The 25,724-nt window shown below is 44.4% G+C and overlaps 1 protein-coding gene across 3 annotated transcripts; it reads left to right on the top strand.

Moving 5' to 3' along the window:
* Nucleotides 1–1,915: 1,915 nt before the first annotated feature.
* LPL (lipoprotein lipase) lies at nt 1,916–23,902 on the top strand. Of its 3 annotated transcripts, none has more exons than XM_083420244.1 (10): nt 1,916–2,388; nt 8,996–9,171; nt 11,548–11,727; nt 12,993–13,104; nt 14,017–14,250; nt 15,610–15,852; nt 17,082–17,202; nt 18,414–18,596; nt 20,008–20,112; nt 21,707–23,902. In XM_083420244.1, coding segments are annotated over exons 1-10 (1,467 nt in total). In that variant the 5' UTR covers nt 1,916–2,276; the 3' UTR covers nt 21,708–23,902. The 3 variants fall into 3 exon arrangements, 1 of the variants encoding a protein (XP_083276370.1); XR_014506317.1 differs by having other exon boundaries at nt 2,260–2,388; nt 20,008–20,612; nt 20,765–23,902; XR_014506318.1 differs by lacking the exon at nt 1,916–2,388 and adding an exon at nt 3,849–4,001 and having other exon boundaries at nt 20,008–20,612; nt 20,765–23,902.
* The last annotated feature ends 1,822 nt before the right edge of the window (nt 23,903–25,724 follow it).

Here is a 25,724-nt window from a genome sequence, read left to right as displayed (position 1 = left end):
ATGATGGGAACTGTAGTCCCAAAACACCTGGAGGGCCAAGTTTGGGGATGCCTGATAGAGACATTCGTATTAGCCTCCCCTCCCCACTACTCCATAGGTACCCAGGGTGCACAGGACAATTTTATACCTCCCTGCTGCTGTCAGATACCAATTCTGCTACAACATACAATGTTGCCAGATTCCGCACAGCAGCATTCAAAATTTGTCATATGATGACGACCTGTGCCACAAGCTAGATTTAATGAACACTCACATTAGGGTGCTCTCTAAACTGATAGTTGTAGTCTTTCGTGTACTAACCTTTTATGCTCTTCCATATCCATTTAATGTTCCTAACCCTTCTTTTAGATTCTTATAGTCTTTTAGATACACCTTTTGTTTTAATACTTTTTAGCCTTCCGAAACGTTTTACAGATTCTAAATGAGGGCTCTGCATGTTCCAAATTGCAAAACAGGAGAACACTAGAAAATAAGATGAGCCTGCTGGATCAGACCAATGGGCCAACTAGCCTAGCATCCTGCTTTCACAGGGGCTGACTAGATGCAACAGCACTCTGCCCACTTATGATTCCCAGAAACCAAGAGACCGAGGCAACCTCTGCAAACTCTGGAACATCTTACCAATGAATTTTGGGCACAATACCTCAGGAAACTCTCCTGCGAAAGCCAATTGAAATAAATCTACTTTCATGTGGGATGTGTGCAGGAGAAATTCTGGATGGATATTGCCCTTTATCTTTAAGGTGCATTTTCCCAGACCATATGGAGCACACATTTGATGCTTTTTCATTTAAATGCCCAACACCTGTATATTTCCCCACTGCATACTCTGTGTGTGTAACTGCGTTTTTTTTTAGAAGTTTAAATGCAATGCACTATATCCAAAGTTAGTTCTACCTAAATGCAAGTTTTCTGTCCGAGGTTGTGGTCTGGCTGACTGCTGATAACAAAGCAAGCAAGCATTTTAAAAAGTCATTTAAGTCGAAGATAAGTGGGCAGATTTCAAGATGCACATTTACAGAATTCTGAGCTCCATAATTTGACTGAAGTACCAGAACAGAAAAGAGATCTCCTGTCCCTTTCTTAACAAAAACCGTGTTCTAGAAAATTCATCTCCATTTTTCTTCATTTCAGCAGAGGGTGCTGGGGTGGGGTGGGGGGCTCATTTTCGTATTAGTTAGCAGTTGGGACCAGTGGCGTTGCGTGGGTTGTCAGCACCCGGGGCAAGGCAAGTAATTTGCGCCCCCCCCCCCGCTGCACTGTCCCTACTCTAGATAGTCCCTCGCTCTCTCTCCACACCACACCGCATGCCTGGCACCCCCCCCCCCTCCACAGTGGGCGGTGACCCTGCAGCTCGGATTGGATTTGCACAGCCAGCACTGCAGTGAGAGAGAGAGAGAGAGTGAGCCAGGTAGGGGCAGAGAGCTGCGAGTGCAAGCGTGCCCCCCCCCATGTTGCGGCCGGTGCAGCCGGCCCCCCTGCACCCCCCACGCTACGCCACTGGTTGGGACTGCATTAGAAATCCTTGCTCCTAACTTCTGTCATGTGCAGTGTGAGTCCGATCCATGCAGGTATTGCATCTGCCCCGCCCCACCTTTGCGGGACTAAGGCTGCAACCCTGCGCAAAACTCCCCCAGACAGATGTTCCCCTGGCCTGAACACAGTGGGATTCCACTTTGGCATGCTTAGGTGTTGATGAGAGTATGGTAGCTTTGGGGAGGCGATACCAGTCCGTCTGGTCCCGCTCATGAATCTCCCCCATCAGGTCTGATTTAGCGAGGATTTTCCTATATCCACGTCGCGACTTCGGGGACGGGGAGACACTTGAGCGTCTTAATTCAATTCCCCAGTGGCTTCCTTCCGCGCATTTGCAGCCCCTCGTCCTTTAAGTTTGGGGCTTGCAAGGCATTCCTCCGCCCACTGCCTTCTCGGCTCCGAGCAACTCCAGCTGCGCCAAAAGGAAGCGAGCCTTGCAGAACTGTTTGAGCGGAGCCTGCCTCGCGCGCTTCGCGCAGCCAAGGGGTCGGGCCCCTCCTCCCCTCCTCGAACCAATAGGTGCCGAGCTTCATTTGCATATTTCTATAAAGCGCCGGCTTGGGCGGGGTGGGGGGCAAGTGCGAGTATCTTGCCTTCGTGCCATTCCGAGGGCGCCCTCCGAAACCTCCCCGCCTTCGCACGGCACAAGTTGAGGGGAAACTTTCCCGCACGGACGCCGCCCGCCACCTTGCGCTCGCGGAGCTTCTACCCCGGCCTCTGCTACCCCGGTCTCCGGAGCGATGGACAGGCGCGCGCTGCTGGCAGCCCTGTGCCTCGTTGCTCTCGCCTCCCAGCCCGGCGCCCCGAGCAGCAGCAACGCCGCCTCCGCCACCAGCACCACCTCGGTCCCAAGTAAGTGCGCCCGCTCGCAGCCCAGAGAGCGAGGCGGCCACGCGACCAGCGAGCGCTCTGCGAAGCGAACCTGGCTGGAGTTGGCGGGAGAGAAGGAGCGTCGCGCTGCGCCCGCGCTGGCTTTGGGGTGGCGGGAGTGCGAGCAGTAGTAGCAGGTAGACGCGTCGCGCGGGCGGAGTGGAAGGGAACCCTTGGAGGCGGCTGAGGGGCAGAGAGGGCGGGAGGAGGACAAGCGGACGTCTGGAGCGCGAGGATAAGCCGCTGGTCAGTCAGAAGCGGGCGCCAATTCTTGGAAGGGCGGCTGACAGGGAGAGCTCACTCGGGAAGTAATGCGCGCCGACGTCAGGGGACTTGGCTCCCAAGTTTGAGTGCCTGGGCGCCTCCGGTATCCCGGGACGGTGCCAAGTGGGGAGGGGGGGTGTTCGGAGAAGTTCATACCTGGGAAAGGTATGCGCAGAAACGCGGAGGACCCTGTATGGGCTTGTGGCACAGTCCGCGTTTCCGCAAGCAATCCAGCCACGCGTCCGGCGCTAGCGGAATGAGGCGACTTAAGCTTTTGCCTGAGACTGTGGAAGAAGCAGGTGTGCCGTTTGGTGGTGAACCTGCCCCGCCCGCTAGGGCTTCTCGGTGATGAGGCGCCCTTAAGAGAAGGGCCTGCCGGTTGGACCATTGCGCGGCAGTTTTGTGCGTATTGGCGGGGAAATGTGAGGCGCCGCGGAAGGGAGAGAGAGGGGAAGAAGACGACCCCAGATTGGAAGGGCGAAAGGAATGGGAGTGGCGGCGGCGGCGGTTTAGGATACATAAAGAAGTTTGGGAAGGCGTGCGCCGCAGCTCGACGCCCTGCGGAACTTGAGCCGAAAAGGAAAGGCGCGCTGAGGCGAAGGGTTTGTGGGGCTCGGCGTGCGCGTCGGGGAGGCGCAGGTTCCGTGGCTCGGGGCGCGCACGCTGCGAGGCGCGAGCTTCCTTCCCGCCCCTGGGCTGCTTTTGCGCGCTTCCTTGTTGCTGCCCGCCGCCCTTCCTCGTGTCAGCGCCGCCGCCGCCGCGTCAGGAGTGGGCAGGGCGGCTCTCCTCCGGCACCCGCGCGCTCCGGAGGAGTGTGCTGGGCGGGGAAGGGGCCCGCCGGCTGACGGCTGCTGCTGGTGACCGCTAGTAACTCCTCCGCTCGCGAGCCCAGGAATGCCTGGAACGTGGGCCAAGGTCACCCTGGTTCAAGGGCTGCTGGGAGCCGGTGCAGGCAGGGAAGGAGGGAGGGATCGTGCGGAGGGAGAGCGGCTGCCGCCTCGGCTCCAGCTTCCGTGCCGGGGAAAGCCTGGCTGGGATGCTCCCTGGAGGATGAAAGCGCCACTCAAGGGAGGGAGGGAGGGAGGGGGGAGGAAGTGCCTGTGGAAAGTTGTGTAGTAACCAGAGAGGGAAGGGAAGGGAAAAGCGCTGTTTCGCGGGTGTTTTGGTCTCCACAGGGTGCGTTGGAAGTCAGTCGTCTAATCCTCATGCAGGCGCATGTTCTTGTGCCCATTGGATGTCAATATAGCCACACACACCCAATCTCCAGATGCAACCCTTAGAGAGCCGGGAAGAAAGCTGAATGGATGGAAGAGAGACTGGCCATACACTAGGTTTGCAGTTCAAGGGAGATAGATGGACAGTGGCTAAAATTCTCCTTTCCGCCTCTCACACAACCCACACAAAACTTGGCAAAGTGTTACCAAAGGGCTTCTCTAATCACACTGTGCACACTGCATGTTTTCTGTCTGCAAGATGTAGCCCTTGTTTTCTGGTATATATGCTCCTAGTAAAGTACTTTCGCTGACTACCACCACCCCATTGGGCTCCTTGAAGACATTGTTGTTATTGTTGTTGTTGTTGTTATTATTATTATTGTTATTATTATTATTATTATTATTTAAAAGCCTTAGTCGGAGTTGCTAGAGTTGTTGAAAGTCCAAAGTTGCTTGGGCAGAAAAAGCACCTATTCATTGCTTTTTAAAAGCACCTTTCACAACTGTAGGTAACAAGTTACCATCTGGTAAGGTAGTGTTCAGTATTCAGGCCTACATATTACAGATTAGTCACCTTGTGACCACATTCCAATTTTCATATGTTGCATTATTCCACTCTTATGGCTGCATGAGCAAAATGGCAGGACTAATGTGCTTTTAACAGATTTGTGATGGGTAGAAACAGCAAGTTCTGCCTTCCCTAGCTTCACATATTCTGAAGTCAAGGTTCATTTCACAGTTCGCTTGCTTGCTTAACAGGTTGTAGTGAAGAAGGAGATCCTTTAACCATGATCCTGGGTTCACACAACACACAAAACCAAACCTTGGCTTAGTTGCTGTGCCATACTGGCATAATAAGCCTGAGAAGGAACAAAACAGAGGGAAATTCTCCTCTGGGAGACAGCATGTTTGCATGGTAATGACAAACCAAATTCTGACTTACCATGGCATGTGAAGTGGGCAATATTTTGAGCGCATGTGGATTCTTTCAGAGTTTCTGTCTCATGCTGCTCTGTGAATAACACTAGCATGCGTGTCCTGCTCAGGCTTCTTTATTTATATTTGTGTGTGTGTGTGGGGGGGGGGGAACCATTCACATTTATTTTGTATGTGTAAGGTGGCAGTTCCATTCCAGAAGTTACTACAATGGATTCAAACGCAGTGCAAGCATACCTGTGTTTTACCACTGCCAGCTGGGAGACCAGCATAACAGACCAGCATTGTAGATCTAGAGGGCTTTTTGGGCAGCAGACATTTGGTCATGCCTCTGTTTATGAACTTAATCAGTTCCGGAAGTCCGTTCTTAAACCAAAACAATTCTTAAACTGAGGCTCGCTTTCCCTAACGAGGTCTCCCATTGCCGGTGCCCTTCCACCACTCAGATTCCCTTCTTAGACCGAGGTAAAGTTCTCAAACTGTTTCCAGTTTTGAGGAGATTGTAAACCAAATAGTTCTTAAACTGGACTGTTCTTAAACTGAGGTACCACTGTACTGTTAAGTCCTGTGTACTTCACCAGCAAAAGTTTAGGCCACCAGTCTAAACTGGGCAGAACAGGACCACACATCATCAGCTTGAAACGTTCTGTGCTATGCTCTGAAAGCATACATAGCTAAAATGCAGAAAATGAAAAGAATGACAAGGAGAACTATTTAGTCAAGCAGGAAAACCCCCAAAGATATTCTTAATCCCCCTTGCAAAATACCTCACTTGCAATCAAGTTAAACACCCATTTCTCAAAGATTAGGCTTGGCCTCTAGTTCACCATCGGGTGTCAGTCGGTGGGCTTTTGTTCCTAATCAGTGAAGCTGTTTACAACATACCACTTGCCAGCCATCGATCACAGCATCTTTTTTGTGTACTTCCTAGCGTGTTAGATCATAAAGTCAGTGAGTTACACTGCAGGAAGTTAAGTTAATAATGTAGCTTATTTAATACATATTTTCCCTATTTCCATAACAGGGAAAATAATTACTTGAAAGGAACTTGGCAAAGCTTCATTTTATTGTGAATTGTAGAATTATAGAAAGTTTGTGACCAATAATTTAACATAACATTGATGTCAGTTAACAGCTGAATTGCCAGCTTCTTATCTGTAGCAGTTGTTTTCAGAATACACTGTTTCTGTAAATGCTGATACAGTAGTTGCAAATTTTGAGTATTGTTGCTCATGTAAATTGCAACAGTTTTGTGCACAAAGTTCAATAAATGCTCTCCTGTGCTCAGCTGATATGAATGGTGGTTGCAGTGTTTTATAGAGCATACTCTTTCCCTGATTTTAAACTAGCAGCCTTCTTTTCATTTTTGGTGGCTAATGAAGCTTCTCTCCTGGGATTAATAACAGCGTCAGCAATAAAATAATAATTCTAATACAAGTGATGTGTTAGTGTTGCATTCTGCTTTTGGTGGTTGATCCTGCTTTTGATGGTTACTAGCATTCCTACTATAAGTAATTGTACTTCAGAAGTAGGAAAAACATTCACACTAAACTTAACTTGCTTGGCAAATTCTCTGATTCTAGGGCAGAGCTTTCTGAACTTCTCTTGTGGGTGACACACTTTTTAGACATGCATCATTTCGCAACACAGTACTGTAATTCAGTTTTACTAGAAAACCAGAGGTTAAACTAACCCCTTTCCACCAGCCCCGGGAGTAGCGCGGGGAGCATTCATGCAACACACCTGCACACTGCAGCTGACACACTAATGTGTCGCGACTCAGTTTCTAAAGCTCTGTTCTAGGGTGTATAGACTGTTAGTCGGTCTAGACAGTTCATATTTATTTGAGCTCTTCAAAGGCACTGTAGAAATCTTAATAACAGTCATATACTGCATAAAGGCAGTTACAGATTAATGTGTATGCTATGTATACTTAGCTGGCAGGCAGTAATTCAAATGAAATAAGCTTGGCTTTTCATGCCAAGATGTCTTGCTAGGTATAAACTGGTAAAGGTTTTGTGTTTATGAAATTATATGAACTTGCTGGAGTTGTAGAGTAGCTAAATAAAGAAATGCAAAGGTGTAAATAAAATACAGACAGGGTGTTCTTCTTTGTGTTCCTGTTTGGAACAAGAAGTCTATTACGGGGTTTCCTGTATGCATTCTGTATAGTTGAAGGCTCTTTTTATTCCATCCAGAAGTCTGTCGATTCATCACTTAATGGAGCAGCAAAGAGTTTGTTTTAACTTAGCTTAAGACCTACTCAGCTATGAATTTCCTTTTCTTAGTGGGTAAAATGAATATTTATTTAGCAATCTGATAAACCTAAAGATGTACTTAGGAACTGGCAATAGGTTGAGGAGACAATGCATTTGTTTTGCAAGGCTACTGTGAGTAGTACTTGAGACTGACAACAATGAGGTGCGAAAGCTGCCATAAAATATCATAAGCGGTAATATGAACTAGCACTAGTCAGCATAAAAAAAAGAAACCCTGTACCATTAAACAGCATAAACCTGGGAATGCCTGCCTGAACCAAAATTCTTCACCTAGGACTGAAGAATAAAATGTATTTCTCTTGAAAGGGAGCTCCCTGAAGATGGCAGTGAGTCCTAGCAGGTTGAAAGGCATTATGTAAAATAAACAAATGGGGGGTGGGAATCATTCTAACATTTAGTTCTAATAAATGCACAATATGGTATGTGTGATCCCAGCCATACTAAAATATTTTCCTTCAGAAGCAGGGGAGCCAAAGAGTCACAGATTCCAAAGTCTGAGAATAATTTCCACAAAAATAAATGAGTTTAATTGCTTCCTTTACTTCCCTTCCACTACACACACCTTTTAGCCTTCCTGGCACCAATGCACAGAAGCCAGTGAGACAAAAGTCCTACTGATTTCAACCCAAGGAATATAGCGCTGGACTCATTTTGCAAATATACGCATGCTTAACTTTTAAATGGGAAAACACCCTTTGAAAATGCTGGCATTTCTTCACCTAGAGCTTAGGTTCGGGTATTAAACACATATCTGTTAGAGGGACCATTAGACTGCTTGGATATGATGGGCTGAATCACCCTGAGACCTCCAGGTGTAGGGTGCTATAATAATAATAATAATAATAATAATAATAATAATAATAAATTAATTAATAAATTCCAGCTCAACATTCGTGATTTCAGTGGGAAAACCTGTCAGTTCAATATTTTTGTGTATATACATCCTAGAATACATTTAATAGAATGGTAGTTTTTGTAAGGGTCACAGAAAATAAAATCTCAGCCTAATCCAAATCTCTGTTGTACTTGTACACATATATTAGACGCTGTGGTTTCGTCATTTCCTTTGCTAGTTCTGAACAGCACTCCACAAATACGTTCCCAGAACATTGTGAAACTCTTATGTGAAACAACGAATTGAATACACAGTTAGATAAACAAGGCAGCTGTAGTACCAACATTTGCTATGTTATGAAAAGGTGAATAAATATTTGATAGGTAGAAGCAGATCAAGAGCTGCCTATTCAGCAAAGAACTGAGATTAGACCATGCTTAATGTTAAAATTAAGCAACCTTCACTGCAAAATATATTGTCTGCCCCTTTTGTTAAAGAGCAAGATGGAAGCTGCTAGTGAAGTCTAAATGTCTTGATTCAAGTAAAGTAAAATATTTGACGGTAGGGTTTATAGATAGCCAGGCACACAAGCCAGGAAAGCTTTTATAAACTGTGTTTTGTGAACTGTGCTGTGTACACACACATGCAGACAGGTTACTGATGTTTGTGAATCAACTTACAAGGCTGAGCTAAGAAAAAAACCATTGGTAATGTGATAAAGTTTTAAATTATAATGGTATGCGTTTTCTTTGTGCAGCAAATGATTTACATGCTGATGCATTCCATCGTAGCTAGGGATCAGAAACAGGGTGGCCCATCTGCCTCTGTAGCGGCTAATACAGTTGCTAAAGCAATGGTAGCTGTGGGCATTGGTCTTGCCAGCATCCTAGGATGGGCAGGGGACAGTGGTCCACCACCCTCCATACCATCCTCAAGGAAGACTCTTCAAGAGAACTATGGCCACACAGGCTGTGTGTGCAATGCAGAACGATCACATTATTTGCTGGCATTCCTTTTCTTTTAAGTCGTTTTAACGTTTTCATGTTTTGTTCTCACATTAGGGAGCACTACGGACAAAAAGTGGGACTTCAGCAGCATCGAGAGCAAATTTTCTTTAAGGACACCTGGGAAACCTGATGAAGACACCTGCCTCATAGTTCCTGGCCAGGAAACCAGTGTAGCGCAGTGCAGCTTCAATCATACCAGTAAAACCTTTGTGGTTATACATGGATGGACGGTAAGAGGGGTTGCAGTTCTCCTGATGCTTCACAGTTGCTTTCTGATTCAGAGCGGTTTGAATATAGTCTATCAGCGAATTTTCTGTATCATTCTCATATGCTATACTACTTAATAATAATAAAAAATTTTATTTATATCCCGCCCTTCCCAGCCAAAGCCAGGCTCAGGGCGGCTAACAACAATAAAATAGTACAACATTCTAAAATCATTTCATTATAAAATTAATTCAAATCAAATTGATGTCAACCATTGGGCTAGAGTTCTGTGAAGATTGCCAAAGGAGGGAGTCAGGCTGTGCCCTGACCAAAGGCCTGGTGGAACAGCTGTCTTGCAGGCCCTGCAGAAAGATGTCAAGTCCCACAGGGCCCTAGTCTCTTGTGACAGAGCGTTCCACCAGATCGGAGCCCCAGCCGAAAAAGCCCTGGCTCTAGTTGAGGCCAGCCTAACCTCTCTGTGGCCTGGGACCTTCAAGATGTTTTTGTTTGAAGACTTCAAATAGTTGTCACATTTCTGGGTGGCAGATAGCCTTCTGAGCTCCATTTACTGTTAAAAAGTCTTTAGACTTGTTCTTAGAAATACACTTTGTGTGTTTATAAGTAATTTGCAGCAAATACAATATTAAGCTTAAAAATAGCTGTATCATAAGCTTTAGCAAAATAAGAGCAGCAGAGTTCAATGAGAAAGCAAGGGCCGGTCTAGTGCAGGGTTTCTCAAACTTGGTTCTCCAGCTGTTTTGGGGACTACAACTCCCATCATCCCTGGCTAGCAAGACCAGTGGTAAGGGATGATAGGAATTGTAGTCCCAAAACAGCTGGAGACCCAAGGTTGGGAAACACTGGTCTAGTCCACCATTCTGTTTCCACCATTGGCCAGCCAGATACTTCTGGAATCCAAGAAGCTGTCAAGGGTGAGCTGTAGGCAGCTGTCAGAGGTGGTTCAAGAGCCAGAGAGGCAAGGTCTGGCACAGAGGGGCAAGGTCAGGCACAGAAGAAACACACGACTGTTGAAAGACCTAACTATTCAGATAGTGTCTCAGCCCAAACAGGGAAGGCTTTCTGATTCAGGAGGGCCCAATAAGGCAGGGCCACCCAGAGCTTGAGAAGACTTCATTGCTGGGAAGATGTTCTAAGCTGCATCACTTGTCAGGGCCCCATATGGAACTGAAGGCTCCTAGTCCCAGCCCTGTTCCTTACACAAGCAGAGCATTAAGACAAGGGCATTATTCTTGTTTGACTCCAGCACCTGGTGTTCAAGGGACATATTGCCTTGAGTTTCCATTTAGCTTTCATGGTGAATAGTAGACTTATCCTTGGTAAATGTGTCCAGTTCTGTTTAGGTAGATTTTCATGTTCTGCCTCCATTCCATTGCCTCCACATGCCTCCGAATGACAGTTGCTGGGAATGGCAGGTGGGCAGACCTTGTGCTCAGGTCTCGCTTGCAGACTTTGCACAGGCAGTGAGAGAACAGGTTGGCAATTGTCAGAACAGGACGCTGGACTAGACAAGCAGAGTTTTATATTCTTATTTAAAGCCATCTAGGCTACAGCTGATCACCACATCTTGTGACAGGGAATTTTGGGTGTGTTCACTATACTAATAATAGGTCTAAATTGGAAAATTGTGTATTCTGTGTGGAGTCCCCAGTCTAGGTATGCATCTGCATTCTATGATTTTGATGGTTCAGGCAGTGGCTGTTTATATACATACACAGCTATATATGGGATGCGGGTGGCGCTGTGGGTTAAACCACAGAGCCTAGGGCTTGCCAATCAGAAGGTCAGTGGTTCGAATCCCCATGACGGGGTGAGCTCCTGTTGCTCAGTCCCTGCTCCTGCCAACCTAGCAGTTCGAAAGCACCTCAAAGTGCAAGTAGATAAATAGGTACCGCTCCGGTGGGAAGGTAAATGGCGTTTCCGTGCGCTGCTCTGGTTCACCAGAAGCGGCTTAGGCATGCTGACCACATGACCTAGAAGCTGTACGCCAGCTCCCTTGGCCAATAAAGCGAGATGAGCGCTGCAACCCCAGAGTCGGTCACGACTGGACCTAATGGTCAGGGGTCCCTTTACCTTTACAGCTATATATATATTTCTTTTCTATGGTTTTGTCATGGCATTTGGCTTGTACAGTAAAGCTTATTTACTTACTATACTAATACTGCTGAAATCTGTCCTCGGTAATTCCCATCCCCCTAAAATATACCTTAGATGCTGCTGTGATATAATTCCCTAATCAAGCATGCTTTCCTTTTAGGTTCCCACACTGGAAACCTTTGAAAATTGTGTTAATCTTGTGTGTTCATACACTGCTTCTTTGGTTCGGGGCTTCCTATGACAGCTTGAGACAGAATAATGTGGTTTCTATTCCTGTCTTGCAGGTGATTGGCATGTACGAGAGCTGGGTCCCCAAGCTGGTAAAGGCTCTGTATCAAAGGGAACCCCATTCAAATGTTATTGTCGTCGATTGGCTGTCTCGATCCAGTTTACATTATCCAGATTCTGCTGCCTACACTAAGGAGGTGGGAGAAGATGTTGCCAAGTTTGTTGACTGGCTGGAGGTAAGCAGTTGCATTCCATTTTAGTGCATAATACATTCAAGGAAGGTTAAAGGTGTAGAATATGTACTAGCTGTGGGTTAAACCACAGAGCCTAGGACTTGCCGATCAGAAGGTTGGCGGTTCGAATCCCCGCGACGGGGTGAGCTCCCGTTGCTCGGTCCCTGCTCCTGCCAACCCAGGTAAACAGTGTTTCTGTGTGCTGCTCTGGTTCGCCAGAAGCGGCTTAGTCATGCTGGCCACATGACCCGGAAGCTGTACACTGGCTCCCTCGGCCAATAAAGCGAGATGAGCGCCGCAACCCCAGAACACGACTGGACCTAATGGTCAGGGGTCCCTTTACCTTTACCTATGCAGTCAGCAAAATCTACCGATACATTTCTTGTTGAAGTGTGCCACATGGGGCTGCAGGTGGGGCAATTACATGTTTAAATATTCTCCCAATAGAGGGAACGTTCTGCATATAGACTATTACATACTGGGTAGAAGGCCAGACTGGAGAACCTTCTTTCCGTCCTATTGGATTTCTGTCCAGGGGTTTTTTATATGGAAGAACATCTGAGAATCCGAGCTGCCGCTCGAAGTGGTACACTTTGGCAAGGATCACACCTCTTTGTCCTTTTTTCATGCGTAGATTGTCTCTTAGTCTCCTGGATACATGAATAGTAGCCATGCTCCGGTGCAGTGTCCCCCAGCCTTGGGTCTCCAGCTGTTTTTGGACTACAACTCCCATTATCCCTAACCACTGGTCTTGCTAGCTAGGGATGATGGGAGTTGTACCCTGCTCTAGCGCGTTGAGTGGGTTTGTGGTAGTCTTCCTGCTGTAGTATTTTTGGTCTAAATCAGAGGTGAGGGCCATGTTCTTGTGTGGACAACCTTCTGGGAGCCTCATTCCTGTGCTGGGAAGCACCGGAAGCAAAAGTGGGCATAGCAGTCAATGTGAACTTTACCTTTGTACTGTAGGTTGGTATCTGCACGCGCGCACACACACACACACACACACACACACAGACACACTGTTCTCCAGCCTCCATCCAAGCAGGCAAGAGGCATGGTCAGAGTTCAAGGACCCATTCCAGGCAGGCAAAAGCACTTAATGAAGGTGCAAAGCAGCACTGCGCATGACTTGGGAGTGTGTGTGTAGTCTGGGGGCAGCCCAAGTGCCAGGCTGGCCCCTGTCACAAATCAGTCCATCGGCTGTTCAGTGTCAAGCAAGATAAAAACTGTAGATTTAGAGCTTAATCTTTTTAATATAATTTTTTTCATAGGAGCAATTCAGTTACTCACTGAACAAAGTCCATTTGCTGGGATACAGCCTTGGTGCCCATGTTGCTGGCATTGCTGGGAGTCTGACCACTAACAAGATTAACAGAATTACTGGTAAGCAAATATTGATGCCGTTGAGTTAAAAAAAGAATGGTTGAATGCTGTGGTTCCTTCCACGTTACAAAATGAATTATCCTCAGAACAAAACCAGCAAAGGGTCATTAAAATGTTACATAAAGGCTTTACAACCTTTCTGAAATGGGAAGTAGTGCTAATAGTTATAGGATTCTGTTTCTATCATCATCATCATCATCATCATCATCATTATCATTTATTATACCCCGCCCATTTGGCTAGGTTTCTCCAGTCATTCTGGGCAGCTCCCAACAGATTAAAAACAGAATAAAACATCAAATATTAAAATCTTTCCTAACAGGGCTGTGTGTCTGATGGGAGGGCATTCCACAGGGTAGGTGCAGTTGAGAGCTATTTATATCCGTGGGAATTTTGCCATTGAGCTGAATGAGAGATGGGGAGGAATTCAATGTTACACCAATCCATTGGTACAAGTATTTCTACTTTCCTGACAAAACAAATCTCCCCTGTCCTCCCACTCGGGTTCTTCCAATCCTCTAGAGTGAATTTGCGGAAAGAGAGGGGGCAAAGGCCCGTTGTGCTAGCGGGAGACCTTGCTAGAATGCAAGGTTAGGGGAATCCAGCCTATGGAACTCTATCACTAAAATTCATTCTTTTAGACCAGAGTTTTCCAAATTGTGTGTTGCGACATGTTAGTGTGCCGGCTGCAGTGTGTAGGTGTGTCAGGTGAACACTCCCTGCACTCCTCCTGCGGCTGCAAAGGGGTTAGTTTAACTTCTGGTTTGCTAGCAAAACTGAATTACTGTATTACAAAATGATGTATGTCTTTAAAAAAGGGTATCACCAACATGGGAAGCTTTGTTTTAGACAATGTGCTGTACAAAAGCATTGTACTTACAGGGATTTCTAAAACTTTTCTTCCCTCCTAAGGTTTAGATCCTGCTGGCCCTAACTTTGAATATGCTGAGGCATCCGTACGCCTTTCCCCAGATGATGCTGTCTTTGTAGATGTCTTGCACACTTTCACAAGGGGGTCCCCAGATCGCAGCATTGGAATACAGAAACCTGTTGGGCATGTTGATATCTACCCTAATGGAGGTATCTTCCAACCTGGTTGCAACGTCGCGCAAGCCCTGCTCCTGATTGCAGAAGGAGGACTTCAAGGTGAGTTTTCAAGTCTGGTTGTTAATAAAGGCATAAATGTGACCGAAAGCTAGTGGTTAATTGTGTTCATATGTGCTACTGAACATTAAATTATTCTGAAAACTTGCTTCCCTTTTTTCAGATCCTTCGCAGAAACATCCATTAATTTTATACTTTTTCTTGTTTGAATTCACGCTTATTCCAAGTTTAGCTAGATTTTTATTTTTTTAAGTTTCCCAATCACATTATCAATTCTCAGCTGGGGAATTCAAGAGGTGCAGTGGATGAATGGTTAAGACAACACTCAATATTCTCCAGAGGTGTTATGCATTAGAGAGCTGCTTATTTTTATGTTGGATGGCTAGGTCCCGCATATCCACTGCAAATGGGGACTTGACCCACAATATTTTACAAGTAAAATACAATCAACAGTGTCATAGAATGCATCATTCTAAAATGTGTCAGAAACACTCTTTAAATTTATGATAGCTTAATCAACTATAGGCTTCAAGGTGATAGTATTTAACCTATATCATATATATGTTAGAATTAATCTTCATGCTCGTCCCTATTACAGTGGTTATTTCTTATCTATAGTGAAAATCCTTACACTGGAACTGAGCAGAAAAATCACATTTCTTCAATGGCATTTTCAGAAGTGCCAAAATCATCTCCACACTGTAACACTTTGTCTAAAAGTTTTTGCTCGTTTGCATTGACTTCATTTGACTTGACTTTGGTTAGACCAGAATGACATTATCATGCAGCCGAATTGGTTACAGAACTTTTCAGCATTATGGGATGCAGAGCGGGATCTACTATGAAGCTATTGAAGCTTAAAAGCTTCAGGGCCCCCAGAAGCTACTATAGTCTACTTAAGGAAGACGCGGTTTGAGACTCATAACTCAAATTGATTTCATTTTTTGTTGTGTGTATTTCAACAATCCCAAAGTTTGAGGGTCAGTAGCACAGATGTTTTAAAGGTTGTTGTGAAGAACCCCATTGAAGAAGATAACAATTGGTTACCCAGACCTTGTTCCTGGTTACAAACTGGCCCCCATAACAGTTCAAGCTTCAAGGCCCCCAGAATGGATTCTCCACTGATTGGATGCACTGTGTGTGTCTCCTTCCTTATTGGAGGGAGATGACTGATGAGACTAAACTGAGGGTGGGAGGAGTCGCACTGAGAAAGCAGCAGCTAGGAGAAACTTTTCGGGGGGGGGGAGGATCTGCGTCATTGAAACTTGCTGATTTTAGCCTCCATAAAGTCAAAACCGGAGGCCATTTACTGCGCCTGCATATATTGTATATGTTGTTTAACAAAGGGCATGCATCTGTAAGCTGTGCATCCATAACATAATGGCTTCCTTTTCCTTAAAGACGCAGATCAGCTGCTGAAATGCTCCCATGAACGCTCCATTCACCTCTTCATCGATTCCCTCTTGTACGAGGAGAAACCAATCATGGCCTATCGCTGCAACTCAAAAGAAGCATTTGACAAAGGGCTCTGCTTGAGCTGCAGAAAGAACCGCTGCAACAACTTGGGCTACAAAGCCAACAGAGTAAGAAGCAAGCGGGGCACCAAGATGTATCTGAAGACTCGAAGTCAAATGCCTTACAAAGGTAAAAGTGGTGACTTTCTCTATTCTGATCTCTGGAGTTTTTGTGTGTGAATATAAGTAATTTAAAGAGAATGATGGAAAAGCCTGGTAGTTCTCTTGCATAGGTACTACTTATTCTTGTGCAGGAACCTTCCACATTAATCATGCCTCCCTTTCCTGAGTGAGGAGAGAAGCAGGATGCGTTGGGTCTCCCCTTGATAACAGCTGGAATCAATCTAGCCTACCTCAGATACTGGCACAGATTAAATGCCTCTGGGGGCCATATTCCTGCTAAGCTCTTCTGGTTAGAGCAACTAAAAACAAGTGGCTGGGTGCAAAAGTGTCACAAAAAGTTTAGGGCTTAAAATCTCCAAATGGGGAAATATTTGGCCCTGAGTTCACAAGACCTTAGAAATTAAGATCAACCATTCAAGACCTTGAGACACTGACTTTCCCACAACTGAGTAGGGCATTTGTTGAACTAAGGTTTCAACAGATGCCCTCAGCATACTTAGAGGGGAGATACCTGTGAATTCCCAATATGGAACGTAAATGCATTTATGGATGCAATCAGGTTGAGGATATCATGTGCTACCTGCTAATTTGCCCCCACTGTATACAATATAGGGCCAATCCCCCTAGGAAGTGGCAGTCGAACTCTGATAAAGAACTACAGATGACACACCTGGTAGCCAAATTTGTTCTGGCAGCTAAGAAGCTCCGTTCCAGACATGTTAATGCTCTCTAATTTTAAAATTTTATGCTGTAAACTTTCTATGCTGTAGACTTTTATAGGGTATGTCATGCAATTTCAGAGGAAAGCTTTACCTTTCCCTCAGCTGTACATTGTAAAGGCCTTTGGCTATGTACAATAAATTGACTGATTGACATTGTTAATTCATTCCATTATTGTCGAGAATCCAGTCACAATGCAAAAAAAACAAAACAAAAAAAACAGCATTGTTTGCAGATATGAGATAATCAGATAAAATTTTATGATTGGGTATAAATTGATTTATTTGTTAAATTTATACCGCACCTTTCCATCACATGATACAGAAGGTGATAATCAATGGATTTTATGATCTTTTCCTAACTGATGGTGAATAAATCTTATAAAACTGACTTTGTGACTTGGATGCAGAAGTATTGATATGCTTGAATAAAAGTGGCTTCTAACTCAAAATAATTAAAAAGAATTGAATTTAGGTTTTTCATCTGTTGCTTTTGTCTCTCTTTTTTGTTGCTTAGTCTATCATTACCAAGTCAAGATCCATTTTTTCGCAAAGGTGAATACAACCAAGAAAGACCAGCAGTTCCGTCTCTCTTTCTATGGCACGAAGGATGAAAGTGAGAATATTGCAATTTCACTGTGAGTATTGACAAACAACTGCATTTATTTTGGGTAGTAGAAAAATGTTAAATGTATGGACATACAGACAGACACACAGAGCTAAGCAGAGACTCTATAATCAATCAGTCATGCAGAGGCTTGCTTCTCAGTCTGTATCTTGTAGTCTGCCTGAGTCCAAACACACACCTCAAAACAATTCCGCATACAAAGGCAGCCATCCAGTTTGAGAAATAGTTAAAAAGCTAAGCAGCTATGCAGGGCAGAGAGTAAAATCACTTTGCCTCTTTCTGTATTATGGGACTCAATTGACCAGGTATGTCAAAAGCTTCAAATTGCTTAGGAGTTGTGTTGTGTAAATGATAAAGCTATGAGTAGAAGTCATATGTGTTGTTCTTTGTGTATGCAGATCTCCACCCATACACTTTAAAATAAAATAAAATGAAGAGTTCAGTTTCAGTAGGTGCTGTATTTTTATGCCCTTATGTCTTGTTACTTAATCACATAGATAACTGAATTTTTATTGCCGAGTTCCTCTAATCGTATCTTTGTGTACAAAGATTACAGTCACGAGGCAGTTAGTGGCACCTAAGTCCACCAGAGATTTAAAATTAAATCTGAACTTCCTTCTTCCATGTGAGATTCTGTGGGCAGACGTAGTCTAATACAGTAGTACCTTGGCTTACAGACACTTCAGGTTACAGACGCTTCAGGTTACAGACTCCGCTAACCCAGAAATATTACCTCGGGTTAAGAACTTTGCTTCAGGATGAGAACAGAAATCGAGCTCTGGCAGCAGCAGGAGGCCCCATTAGCTAAAGTGGTGCTTCAGGTTAAGAACAGTTTCAGGTTCAGAACAGACCTCCAGAACGAATTAAGTTCTTAACCTGAGGTACCACTGTAATGGTTTTGAACAATGGGTTCTGTCTCTACTTCTTGCTCTTGTTTTGAGTTGTCTCAGCTTGTTCTGTTGCAAGCCACTGTCCCACACTCTCTCTAGTGTGCCTGTGTGGATGCTACAATAAGGATTGACATAGTGGGTAGAACTGATAATTTAGTGGCACATCTTTGCTCCTATACGTGTTTGATACGATATGTGCTATGTCCTATGAGCCAGCACCTTAGTCTTTTCCATGTTTCCTCATTTAAGAAACAACTGCATTTTCAGATAACTGAATTCTTACAAGGTTTCAGAGAAGTATTGCCTAAACATAGATTTTCTTTTTTAACAGGCCTGAGATCTCCACAAACAAAACCCATTCGTTCCTGATATACACAGAAGTTGACATTGGGGACTTGCTCATTGTCAAAATCCAGTGGGAGAAAGGCTCATTTCTCGACTGGGCCGATTGGTGGGGTACTCCTGAGTTTGGCATCCAAAAAGTCAGAGTCAAAGCTGGGGAAACCCAGAAAAAGTAAGAGAATGGATTGTGCTGTGTGTGTGTGTGTGTGTGTGTGTGTGATTTACCTTGCAGTGCATTTTGCTTTCATCTAGGACTAGTTGTCATCTATTCATTCTCTGTGAAAGTGGTGTGCTGAAATTTTCTGTCGATGGGAAACCCAGATGTGTTCAGGCAGGGCTGGCGAACCTGTGGCCCTCCAGCATGGCCCATGGTCAGGGAACATGGGATTTATAGTCTAGCAATGTTGGAGTTCTATGGATCCACCAGACTTGAGTTAAAACATCTCTACTAGCAGAGTTGAGAGAGACCTTGGCACCATAAGGTGCACCATGTAAGCAAAAGGCAGTTCTTCTCATGCAAGGGAGACTGACTCCCCTCACCACCAGCAGCCTGCCACACCATATCCCACATTGTTTGAGGGTCCTCTGACTCTTGTGATAAGCTTCTTTGGGGATGCTGGAGGATGGAGAGGGACAGACCATTCAGTGAGTGGAATACTTGGCACTCTCTGGACACTTTAGACCATGGGTTGGCAAACTAAGGCACTGGGGCTGGATCTGGCCCAGTTGCCTTCTAAATCCGGCCCACGGATGATCCAGGAATCAGCATGTTTTTACATGAGTAGAATGTGTGCTTTTATTTAAAATGCATTTCTGGGTTATTTGTGGGGCATAGGAATTTGTTCATTTCTTTCTCCAAAATATAGCCTGCCCCCCCCCACAAGGTCTGAGGGACAGTAGACCAGCCCCCTGCTGAAAAAGTTTGCTAACCCCTGCTTTAGAGACTCTCCCAATCAGAATAGACAATATTGAGCTCGATTAGCCAATGGACTGTCTTGATATAAGGTAGTTCCATATAGTCAAACTCCCAGAGAGAGCATAGAGGTGGGCTTCCTGTCCTGTAGAGTGCAAGGAATCATCAATACATTGTGCATCAAGCAAGGAGGAAATGCTGTGGTATGGTCCAGTAAAAGTTTTACCATATATGTTTGCTGACAGTGTCAATAGGATAATCAGCAAGCAACACATCCCCCCCACCTGTGTTTTTCTAATTTAGTCTTCTGCTAAAGATCAGACTTTAGTGGGAGTATATAGTTGTAATACTCCGCTCTGTACTATACAATGGAGGCTTGCAGTATTAAATATTTTACAAAATATGGACCAGGGCCATGCTGCAAAATCTTTGTGGTTTGTAAGCAGAACTTGCTTCTCTGGAATAATTGAAAGTGCCATGTAATTTCATCATAGGTTAACATGTTACTTTATTTCTTCTATCTCCCTCCGCCTCAGTTATAAAATGCCGCTTTTCGGAAGACTTTTCCAGTGTAAGAAACAGATTAAATAACAAGAGATAACACATTTAGGATGGTGTATTAATAGCTGTTTCGGGAAAGAGCTATGGTAATATTCTGTGTACTCTGCAGGTTGGTGTTCTGCTCTCGCGATGGATTCTCTTACCTCAAAAAAGGAGGTGGAGCTGTGGAATTCGTGAGATGCCTTGGAAAAAACTCCATTGATCACGATTCATGGTAAGAACTTTGTAGCTGTATCACTGAGAACTCGGTCATGAGTGATGAGTTGCCACCACCTTTCTCACAGTGGGTGGGGCAGGGCAGTGGCGGGTTTGGAACTGCACAGGAACAGTGGTAGACATGATCCAGCACTTCTGCCAGTGCACCCTCACAGCCCTTACGTCATCACTGCCCTGCCCCATCTCAGTCTGATTCAGGCAAGCTGCAGCAGAGGCATTGTTAGTTAGCAAGGTTAGTATCTTGAGTACAGCAGTTCCACCCCACCACACAGATCACTGTAAAATCCAACCCATGCCTGCTCTTCCTAAACAGTGATTAAGAGCCGAGTTCCATTATAAGCAAAATCAGGTGATGCACTCTTGCTAGACTGCACCTCAGTGACAGGGGGCCAGTTAGGGCCAGACGTGCCACCTTGAGAATGATTGGGTTGGTGTGTGTGTGAGCATCGTGCCTCCCTCCCTAAGCTGGGCAGAATCTTTCTGGGGTTTGGGAAGGAGGTGCCAGGCCTCTGACAGGGTGCTGGAGCTCTGCTGCCTCTTTCCCAAAGCTACCTGGCTTTGGGAAGGTGGAAGGAGGGCTCTTGGACCCATTGGAGCAACGTGTCCCTCTACCTAAGCCAGGTAGAAGCTTCCTGGGCTTTGGGAAGGAGGTGCCAAAAGAACATTTAAGGGGCTAGACTAGACCCCCCTAGTCCACTGACCGCACATACTGCAGGGTTCTCCTCGTTCTGTACGTAATCTGCTAGGGCATTGTAGAGAAAGTCAAACATAACGCTTCTCTCTGATTGTGTGCAGGCATCCTCCCATGGGATATAATTCAAACATATGCTCTGCATTCTGAGGGAGAGGGGAAAAAAAGCACAAACCACCAAATACTTGCGGGGAATGTTCAGGGATGCAGGAGAGGATATATTGTTTGATGATACCCTTTCCAACTTGTGTTAACAAGTTCTACAATTTAGCTGAGTAACATTCCCCTTTTTAAACTTGCACAGCGGATGCGTTTGCTCAGGCTCGCTAAAGCCTCTAAAATACGTTTCCTTGGTAATTCCCCATTTAGTCCCTCACAAAAAGATAGACATGACACAGTCTTCTATAAAAGTATAAAAAGAGTTTACTTGTTCACAAATGGATCCCAGAAGGCAGACCTAAGTTACAAAAGTAATATACACCTGGAAACGATCCCATAAGGAGACAGCTCCTTTGTCCTCTCTTGGCTGGAAGCCAAGACGAATGTGGTCACAGAGAGAGAGAGATGGCTGACCAGTCCTACTCTTTGGTTACCTTTGCAGGTGAGGTCACACCTAACTCTAGTCACATGCAGAGGAAGTCTGTCCCAGCCTAGGAGAAACAGGAAGTTCCGACTGTCTGGTCCAGACATCTGCTTTTATGTCCACTCTAGGGATGTTGTACTTGACTGCTCTTGTGTTTCACATCCCACAATACTGAACCCTGGTGGGCTCATGCCGACAAGCTATTTTAACTGCCCCCTCTTCTGCCTTCTGTCAGCAGTTCCCTCCCCAAGTTCAATCCTGCTGTGCCCATGGATCTCATGTTCCTCTTTCTTTGCCACCCCATTGTTTTCTTTTTAGAGACCAGGTCAAGTCACGAAATAAATATCGGCGCTTGAGTTCCTCGGAGAGTAGCAAGTGGGTGAAGAAGTTCCATTCAGGGAAAGAGCCAATATGTTGGCTGTTCGGGGGCTGAACCCATTGAAATATTTATCGGTCTTCTGCAATGCTGTCTACTTTCTTCGTTGCTCTAAGAGACTCTCGCCCAACCCAGGCTCTAGACTGGTTGCACCAGAATACGGTTGGGGTTGCCCAGTTGAACGCACACCCAACTGAAATGAATGCAGTGCAATAGACAACATTTTCAACGAGGATTCAAATATTCACTGTATTCCCGATCCAGCGAATGATATGCGTGCAGAGGCCTACTTTAAAATATGGGGATGCCCTTCTCTGGGTCAGAGTATTTTTGTTTTATCTCAGTATGCAAAAGAGCGCACATTAGCCAACTGTTCTTTTTTAAAGAAGCCTCTCACATTGCATTGAGAGCAAACTACCATAATTGTCACACCACCTTGTTACAGTTTCTCACTTTTTTATAATGTACTGTGTGTAAAAAAAACCCCAAAACTATTTATTGAAAGGCTAGCTATTTCAACTGATGAGTTTGTATTTTTATAGGTTTTTTTAATGATCACTTGGACATTTTGCTGGACAATTTCCATTCAGGTCATTCATTCAGTGTTGCATCCTTTGACTGAAATGCAATAATTTCACTTGAAGGGGGAGGGCAATAGATAGAGTTCTCACTTAACATATTCCTGTTATATACATTTCTCCTCCAACCCTGAGCATGACTGAAAGACTGCAGGGTGAAGTCTCTGCAGTTGGTCAGCACTTATGTACACTTAGGTATTACTTATTGAACACTTACTTTTTAAATAGGATAATTCTTTTTAATGTCCTGTCTTCATTTTTTTAAACAAGAATGCAGTGCATCTGTCTAAAAACATATGCACTCTCTGGCACTGTACCAAGCAATTAGTAAAAAGGAGTAACAGTTTGTTAAAAGATTGCAGGAACACTTATTTCCGTTATTTCAATTTGACAACTCCTAGTCTTGAGCAATTGTTACAGCTGCAATCATTGTTCCTAGGACTAGGATAAAGGACAAACACCTCTTTGTTGCTGGTATTCTTAAATTTGGGGATGGAACCTCTTTTGTTGCTCAGCAATATGAAGAACTGCAGAAGCTTGAATAACAGTGTTTGTCTGAAATCATGCAGGTTTTAACAAAAAGCAGTATTGCACACTTTTAGAATATGCACACTTTCAGATTATGCACAAGCATTTCACCCTTTGAATCAGAAAGTCATGGACACATGGACAAGCTATACAACAAAGGGGTCTTAAGAAGTATTTACTAGAATGCTCAAAATATTTTAGTAGTCATTTCAGTTTTGTAGCCAATAACTCAGTTAAAACAAAAAGCTGCTGTTTTATGAGGATACCTGAAAAAGCATACCTGGAAATATATATGTACTGACCTTCTATCTCTTGTTCCAAGGGGCTATCTGACATTTGATATTCATTGTTTGAGCAAAAACATGTCACAAATAAATTGTTACCAAAATCCTGTGTGTGGTGACAAAACTGTGGTCCAGGACGCACATATCCCAGTCTAACACAACAGAAACTGCATCCTTCAAGAACATTCTTTTTAAAAAAGAATTTATAATAGTTTAGCTGGCTCAAAAATGATTTCTATGCCCTGATGAGCTATGGTGTAGGCATGATAATTTTGAGTTTGATAACTAAGTATTGAAGGAGATCTATAAAGATGAGGCAGTGTTTCTTCCTGACGAAATTTCATACTTCCATTTTCAAATTCCTGAAAAGTGAGGGTTCGGTATCTATAAATGTATTATGAATTGCACATTTCAAGGCAAAATCAAATATAAATATCAACAGCATTTGATCACCAAATGGCGAAGTATTTTATATGTGAGAAAATAAAACTAGGCTTTAAATGTTCTTATTTATTATCTGTAAAATACCTGTATGTATATGTGCCAAAAGATTAGTTTGTATATATTGCTGAAGTTATCACGGCTATATGCATAATAATAAAAAGTGCCAATTTTTCTAAATGAGAAATTATCAATCAGTTATATGAAAAATGCTGCAATGAAAAACCTTTCCCCCTCCCCAAGATGCATCTCCATTTTGTACTACACTGAAATATGAAAGCTTATTAAAAGTTAATTTAGAATGAAATCACTGGCATGACTTTCTTTGAAACAGGTGGGGAACTAGAACAGATCATACTTACAGAAAGAAATTTAGCAATGCCCTGGAATATATGTGTGAAATTAACACTTTCATCCCGTCTGCAAGCAACACCCTGTCTCCATAAACATGCCCTCTAAATAGGATGGGCAGTCCATTCATATAACTAAAATCCCAGCAAAATATTGAGAAAATGATAACTTGGTGTGATACATTAGGACAATCCATGGGGGGAAATCAGTCCTTTGTTGCTTCGAGGTATTTCAAATCAATTGTTCATAAGGTGCAAATTGTCCTAGGATCCCTAGCAGAAGCTAACTCAATTATGTAGAACGTTCGTGTGTTTCCTTAAACCACTTGGCACTAAGGACATATCTTACATGCTGTTAACAGTTTCACATAACAGTAGTACCTTGGGTTAAGTACTTAAATCGTCCCAGAGGTCCATTCTTAACCTGAAACTGTTCTTAACCTGAAGCACCACTTTAGCTAATGGGGCTTCCTGCTGCCACCGCGCCACCGGAGCACGATTTCTGTTCTCATCCTGAAGCAAAGTTCTTAACCCGAGGTAATATTTCTGGGTTAGCGGAGTCTGTAACCTGAAGCATATGTAACCTGAAGCGTATGTAACCTGAGGTACCACTGTAATTAACTGTTGTGGCATCCCTCAAATAATAATAATATCATCATCACAATTTATTATTTATACCCTGCCCATCTGGCTGGGCTTCCCCAGCCACTCTGGGTGGCTTCCAACAAAATATAAAAAATACAATAAAACATTAAACATTAAAAACTTCCCTAAACAGGAGTGCCTTCAAGTGTCTTCTAAAAGTCAGATAGTTGTTTATTTCCTTGACGTTTGATGGGAGGGTGTTTCACAGGGGGGGTGCCTCTACCAAGAAGGCCCTCTGCCTGGTTCCTGTAACCTCACGTCTTGCAGTGAGGGAACTGCCAGAAGGCCTTCAAAGCTGGACCTCAGTGTCTGAGCTGAACAATGGGGTGGAGACACTCCTTCAGGTCTACTCAACTGAGGTCGTTTAGGGCTTTAAAGGTCAGCACCAACACTTTGAATAGTGCTCGGAAATGTACTGGGAGCCAATGTAGATCTTTCAGGACCAGTGTTATGTGTTAGGTCATTTTAATTTGGCGAGGGTGCAGAAAAAGAGGTCCCTGTCTCACTCCTCTCCACAGAACTACAGTTACTTTTTAGGCCATGAGGCAAGTTGAGGTTGACAGCCGGGGGCAGCAGAATCCACAGGGTTTAGTAGATCTGGCCTCTGAGGAATGCATCACTCAGTGCCACAGTGTCAGTGACAGCTGCGGCTCACTTCATGGAAGTCAGATCTGCCATCTGTTCAGCAGCCCCTTCCTCCATGACATCTCACAGCCCTAGTGAAGGAATGCCATTTAGTGGTTCGCCTCGGGTGCCAGAATGTGTTGGGGGCTGGCCTTGTGTTAGTTGCTTCCAGTGTGGCAGTGTGTGCTAAATATTGCAAATGGGTATCGCAAATGGGTCGTTGGCAGCTGGCTGGTGTCTTGTTTTAAAGAAACTTGCTGCAGTTTCCATGGAAGGGATCGATCGATTAAACTGGGAAGAACGAGGGCTGACATTCTGATGCCAGTGATTATGTGAAAAATGTAAGTGCGTGAGGAGCACCCATCACACAACAAACAACCATCTGGAACCCCCACCCACAGGGAGTGGAAACTGTTGTGAAACCAGTTTATTCTGTGTGGTAGATATACCCCCTTTTAAACCCTCAATGGTTTTCACGTGGCTGGAAATACTGTATTTTTCGCTCCATAA

This window comes from Podarcis tiliguerta (assembly GCF_965153285.1).
Source record: "Podarcis tiliguerta genome assembly, chromosome: 17".
Classification (NCBI taxonomy): Eukaryota; Metazoa; Chordata; class Lepidosauria; order Squamata; family Lacertidae; genus Podarcis; species Podarcis tiliguerta.
Note: the sequence above shows the minus strand (reverse complement) of the source record. Positions and strands in the feature narration are given on the sequence as shown.

Coding starts and splice junctions, on each gene's coding strand:
- LPL (XM_083420244.1), top strand. CDS start 2,277: ATGGACAGGCGCGCGCTGCTGGCAGCCCTGTGCCTCGTTGCTCTCGCC. Junction 13,105..14,016: donor CAAGATTAACAGAATTACTG/GTAAGCAAATAT, acceptor TTCCCTCCTAAG/GTTTAGATCCTGCTGGCCCT. Junction 14,251..15,609: donor TGCAGAAGGAGGACTTCAAG/GTGAGTTTTCAA, acceptor TTTTCCTTAAAG/ACGCAGATCAGCTGCTGAAA.